This window comes from Entelurus aequoreus, linkage group LG14 (assembly GCF_033978785.1).
Source record: "Entelurus aequoreus isolate RoL-2023_Sb linkage group LG14, RoL_Eaeq_v1.1, whole genome shotgun sequence".
Classification (NCBI taxonomy): domain Eukaryota; kingdom Metazoa; phylum Chordata; class Actinopteri; order Syngnathiformes; family Syngnathidae; genus Entelurus; species Entelurus aequoreus.
In genome coordinates this window covers 24,266,250-24,272,647 of record NC_084744.1, presented here as the reverse complement: position 1 = coordinate 24,272,647, position 6,398 = coordinate 24,266,250, and the positions used below count along the sequence as shown (strand labels likewise).

General features: G+C 44.5%; 1 protein-coding gene across 1 annotated transcript in view; it reads right to left on the bottom strand.

The window, feature by feature from the left end:
* fam78ba (family with sequence similarity 78 member Ba) overlaps positions 1-6,372 on the bottom strand; it is a 17,730-nt gene extending 11,358 nt beyond the window's left edge. Inside the window, exons 1-2 of the mRNA XM_062069270.1 lie at positions 5,389-6,372; positions 1,847-2,126 (exon numbers count right to left, since the gene is read on the bottom strand). Of these exons, the coding sequence (XP_061925254.1) occupies positions 1,847-2,126; positions 5,389-5,717 (609 nt within the window). The 5' untranslated portion in view covers positions 5,718-6,372. The remainder of the gene's footprint in view (positions 1-1,846; positions 2,127-5,388) is intronic.
* Between the last annotated feature and the right edge of the window lie 26 nt (positions 6,373-6,398).

The following is a 6,398-nucleotide window of genomic DNA, read 5'->3' as shown; positions in this document are numbered from 1 at the left end:
TTTAGAATTTGATGCCAGCAACACGTGACAAAGAAGTTGGGAAAGGTGGCAATAAATACTGATAAAGTTGAGGAATGCTCATCAAACACTTATTTGGAACATCCCACAGGTGAACAGGCAAATTGGGAACAGGTGGGTGCCATGATTGGGTATAAAAGTAGATTACATGAAATGCTCAGTCATTCACAAACAAGGATGGGGCGAGGGTCACCACTTTGTCAACAAATGCGTGAGCAAATTGTTGAACAGTTTAAGAAAAACTCAACCAGCTATTGCAAGGAATTTAGAGATTTCACCATCTACGGTCCGTAATATCATCAAAGGGTTCAGAGAATCTGGAGAAATCACTGCACGTAAGCAGCTAAGCCCGTGACCTTCGATCCCTCAGGCTGTCCTGCATAAAGAAGCGACATCAGTGTGTAAAGGATATCACCACACGGGCTCAGGAACACTTCAGAAACCCACTGTCAGTAACTACAGTTGGTCGCTACATCTGTAAGTGCAAGTTAAAACTCTCCTATGCAAGGCGAAAACCATTTATCAACAACACCCAGAAACGCCTTCGGCTTCGCTGGGCCTGAGCTCATCTAAGATGGACTGATACAAAGTGGAAAAGTGTTCTGTGGTCTGACGAGTCCACATTTCAAATTGTTTTTGGAAACTGTGGACGTCGTGTCCTCCGGACCAAAGAGGAAAAGAACCATCCGGATTGTTATAGGCGCAAAGTTGAAAAGCCAGCATCTGTGATGGTATGGGGGTGCATTAGTGCCCAAGACATGGGTAACTTACACATCTGTGAAGTCGCCATTAATGCTGAAAGGTACATACAGGTTTTGGAGCAACATATGTTGCCATCCAAGCAACGTTACCATGGACGCCCCTGCTTATTTCAGCAAGACAATGCCAAGCCAGGTGTTACATCAACGTGGCTTCATAGTAAAAGAGTGCGGGTACTAGACTGGCCTGCCTGTAGTCCAGACCTGTCTCCCATTGAAAATGTGTGGTGCATTATGAAGCGTAAAATACCACAACAGAGACCCCCGGACTGTTGAACAACTTAAGCTGTACATCAAGCAAGAATGGGAAAGAATTCCACCTGAGAAGCTTCAAAAATGTGTCTCCTCAGTTCACAAACGTTTACTGAGTGTTGTTAAAAGGAAAGGCCATGTAACACAGTGGTGAACATGCCCTTTCCCAACTACTTTGGCACGTGTTGCAGCCATGAAATTCTAAGTTAATTATTATTTGCAAAAAAAAAATAAAGTTTATGAGTTTGAATATCAAATATGTTGTCTTTGTAGTGCATTCAATTGAATATGGCTTGAAAAGGATTTGCAAATCATTGTATTCCGTTTATATTTACATCTAACACAATTTCCCAACTCATATGGAAACGGGGTTTGTACTTTCTATAGTTCAAGACTTACGGTCATTTGAAAACAGCACTGCACATCATAATGTCGGCTACAGTTTTGATGTTAAAGGTCTAAAAAAATTATATAGAACGTCCGGCGAGCTGGATTGAAAATCCTAATGGGTCGTATGTGGCCCGCGGGCCGTATTTTTCACAGCCTTAGACTGAAGTCATGTTTGAAAAGATCAGATTTCAATCGGAATCGGACCACTCCCTAATGTGGCCTGAATCTTATGCAAAAAGATTTGAAGTACTTTGTAGCATTCAGGCTGGCAAAAAAAATTAGATCTGCGACACTTAAGGGCAAAAAAAAATCCAATTTGGCATAATTTCATAATTAGGTCGTAACGTTCTTATTGCAAAATTGCGTCGGTTTTCGGGAGACAAAACCCACATTGGGATTCTCAAACTAAGTCTATGTTCTGGTCCCACCTTGGTGATGGAGTTCATGGCCACCAGCCAGGTGATGAAGCTCTGATCCCTGGTGATGTGGGTCAGCATCGGCGTGTTGCTGTTGCTGATGGGAACGGCCCACGTCACGCTTGGGTAGAAGTTGTCATTCATGTTGACCGTCAGGCGGGACGGTTTCGAGGTAGGGCCGGATAGGGTGACCGTTTCGGTGGTGTTTCCGTACCAGGGATAGCTGACGCCGTCCGAGTCGCTGATGGCCTTGACCCGACCCTCTCGCAGCTCCGGCAACTCCCAACTGGACCTTCGTGTGGTAGGTGAAAAAGAATACACGATGAGCGCTTTTGCATATGAAAACAAACCTCTCCCAGGTAACACTTTAGTATAAGGAACATATTCTAAGTAAGAAAGAATTAATTAAGAGTTATTTGGACACTAGGGGTACATATTGTACAAACCCCGTTTCCATATGAGTTGGGAAATTGTGTTAGATGTAAATATAAACGGAATACAATGATTTACAAATCCTTTTCAAGCCATATTCAATTGAATGCACTACAAAGACAAGATATTTGATGTTCAAACTCATAAACTTAATTTTTTTTTTTTGCAAATAATAATTAACTTAGAATTTCATGGCTGCAACACGTGCCAAAGTAGTTGGGAAAGGGCATGTTCACCACTGTGTTACATCACCTTTCCTTTTAACAACACTCAATAAACGATTGGGAACTGAGGAAACTAATTGTTGAAGCTTTGAAAGTGGAATTCTTTCCCATTCTTGTTTTATGTAGAGCTTCAGTCGTTCAACAGTCCGGGGTCTCCGCTGTCGTATTTTACGCTTCATAATGTGCCACACATGGGAGACAGGTCTGGACTGCAGGCGGGCCAGGAAAGTACCCGCACTCTTTTTTTACGAAGCCACGCTGTTGTAACACGTGCTGAATGTGGCTTGGCATTGTCTTGCTGAAATAAGCAGGGGCGTCCATGAAAAAGACGGCGCTTAGATGGCAGCATATGTTGTTCCAAAACCTGTATGTACCTTTCAGCATTAATGGTGCCTTCACAGATGTGTAAGTTACCCATGCCTTGGGCACTAATGCACCCCCATACCATCTCAAATGCTGGCTTTTGAACTTTGCATCGATAACAGTCTGGATGGTTCGCTTCCCCTTTGGTCCGGATGACACGATGTCGTATATTTCCAAAAAAAATTAGAAATGTGGACTCGTCAGACCACAGAACACTTTTCCACTTTGCATGAGTCCATCTTAGATGATCTCGGGCCCAGAGAAGCCGGCGGCATTTCTGGATGTTGTTGATAAATGCCTTTCGCTTTGCATAGTAGAGCTTTAACTTGCACTTACAGATGTAGCGACCAACTGTATTTAGTGACAGTGGTTTTCTGAAGTGTTCCTGAGCCCATGTGGTGATATCCTTTAGAGATTGATGTCGGTTTTTGATACAGTGCCGTCTGAGGGATCGAAGGTCACGGTCATTCAATGTTGGTTTCCGGCCGTGCTGCTTACGTGCAGTGATTTCTCCAGATTCTCTGAACCTTTTGATGATATTATGGACCGTAGATGTTGAAATCCCTAAATATCTTGCAATTGCACTTTGAGAAACGTTGTTCTTAAACGGTTTGACTATTTGCTCGGCAGTTGTGGACAAAGGGGTGTACCTCGCCCCATCCTTTTTTTGTGAAAGACTGAGCATTTTTTGGGAAGCTGTTTTTATACCCAATCATGGCACCCACCTGTTCCCAATTAGCCTGCACACCTGTGGGATGTTCCAAATAAGTGTTTGATGAGCATTCCTCAACTTTATCAGTATTTATTGCCACCTTTCCCAACTTCTTTGTCACATGTTGCTGGCATCAAATTCTAAATTTAATGATTATTTGCAAAAAAGAAAAATGTTTATCAGTTTGAACATGAAATATGTTGTCTTTGTAGCATATTCAACTGAATATGGGTTGAAAATGATTTGCAAATCATTGTATTCCGTTTATATTTACATCTAACACAATTTCCCAACTCATATGGAAACGGGGTTTGTAAGTAACAAAGACTTAAGGCCTACTGAAACCCACTACTACCGACCACACAGTCTGATAGTTTATATATCAATGATGAAATCTTAATATTGCAACACATGCCAATACGGTCGGGTTAACTTATAAAGTGCAATTTTAAATTTCCCGCGAAACTTCCGGTGGAAAACATCTATGTATGATGACGTTGTTGAAACGGAAGTATTCAGACACCATTGTATCCAATACAAAAAGCTCGGTTTTCATCGCAAAATTCTGCAGTATTCTGGACATCTGTGTTGGTGAACCTTTTGCAATTTGTTTAATGAACAATGAAGACTGCAAAGAAGAAAGCTGTAGGTGGGGTCGGTGTATTAGCGGCTGGCTGCAGCAACACAACCAGGAGGACTTTGACTTGGATAGCAGACGCGCTATCCGACGCTAGCCACCGACCGCATCGATGATCGGGTGAAGTCCTTCGTCGCTCCGTCGATCGCTGGAACGCAGGTGAGCACGGGTGTTGATGAGCAGATGAGGGCTGGCTGGCGTAGGTGGATAGCTAATGTTTTTAGCATAGCTCTGTGAGGTCCCGTTGCTAAGTTAGCTTCAATGGCGTCGTTAGCAACAGCATTGTTAAGCTTCGCCAGGTTGGAAAGCATTAATCGTGTAGTTACAGGTCCATGGTTTAATAGTATTGTTGATTTTCTGTCTATCCTTCCAGTCAGGGGTTTATTTCTTTTGTTTCTATCTGCAGTTAAGCCCGATGCTATCATGTTAGCTCCGTAGCTAAAGTGCTTCGCCGATGTATTGTCGTGGAGATAAAAGTCACTGTGAATGTCCATTTTGCGTGCTCGACTCTCATTTTCAAGAGGATATAGTATCCGAGGTGGTTTAAAATACAAATCCGTGATCCACAATAGAAAAAGGAGAGAGTGTGGAATCCAATGAGCCAGCTTGTACCTAAGTTACGGTCAGAGCGAAAAAAGATGCGTCCTGCACTGCACTCTAGTCCTTCACTCTCACGTTCCTCATCCACAAATCTTTCATCCTGGCTCAAATTAATGGGGTAATCGTCGCTTTCTCGGTCCGAATCGCTCTCGCTGCTGGTGTAAACAATGGGGAAATGTCAGGAGCCTTTCAACCTGTGACGTCACGCTACTTCCGGTACAGGCAGTGCTTTTTTATCAGCGAGCAAAAGTTGCGAACTTGATCGTCGATGTTCTCTACTAAATCCTTTCAGCAAAAATATGGCAATATCGCAAAATGATCAAGTATGACACAGAATGGATCTGCTATCCCTGTTTAAATAAAAAAAAATAATTTCAGTAGGCCTTTAATTTAGAGTTATTTGGTTAGGGTTGGGGTTAGGGTTAAGGTTAGGGTTAGGGCTATGCATAATAAGGCATTAATAAGTACTTAATAATGACTAATTAAGAGCCAATATGTTACTAATTTGCATGTTAATGAGGAACTAATTAATGGTGAATATGTTCCCCATACTAAGGTGTTACCCTTTTCCATGTACTGCACTTACATGCCAATGTCACTGTATGTGTTGTAAAACTCCATTTGGGTGCATGCTTGGATCCAGCCCACCACCCAAGTTTCATTCCGGGGCACTGGCGGCATGACAACTCCTGCTGAGGCTCTGAAGTACGGCGTCTTGTAGCGAAGCACGATGGGCGAGTTCTCCTCGATGACGGTGGGGCACTGGTCGATGGAGGCTGACACTTCGTACACCACGATATTCTCCCGCCTGATGCGGGGCTTGCAGGCGATGCTTTGAATACATCCCATGGTGCAGGTGACCAGCAGTGTGAACAAAAACCAAGGGAGCAAATGACGCCTGGCTAACATGCACATCAGTCCCCTGAAATCGGCTTTTTAAAAGCGCATCAGAGCTAGAAAAGTGGGGAAGCAGTCAGGATTCATCCGCCATCGAATCAGCTGGGATATATTGGGGATGCTGTGGAGGTGGTGTAGGGGTTAAGGGGGGAAGTACCGCGGATCACTGCAGCCTCCTCTTCCCCCAGGTCTGCCTGCTGACTGCCGCACTGCCCTTGGCGCTCGTCCCCACAAGCTGCGATCTGCTGCGGCCGAGTGTCCGCCGTGCGTCCGCCGGCTCCTTTATTCCTCTGCACTCGGCTCCGCGCCGCTGTCATGTCAGGAGGCAACAGGGGGGCAAGCCAGGTGCGCCAGCCAGACGAAGGTGGTGGGTTGGGGAGGGGTGGACGCCTTTTGTTCGCCTGGCGCTACATCCGTGCGGGGTCCTCAAAAGATAAACCTCTGCATCGCTTTGACCTAAATGAAAAGGATCTCCATCAAACGAGCCGGGGAGGTTTGTGATGGAGAGACGATGCAGGCTATTTTAAAGCGGCCTTCTTCCATTCTGACAGATGCATGAATGATAAACGCATTGTGACAATATCTACCCTAAAGCATCATCTGCTCGGTGCGGTTCGCCTCGGTGGGTTATTTGCTTTTGGAGATGCTGATGCTGGAAAGACATGGGAGTGGCGTCACCCGACCTCTTGTTTGGAGAAA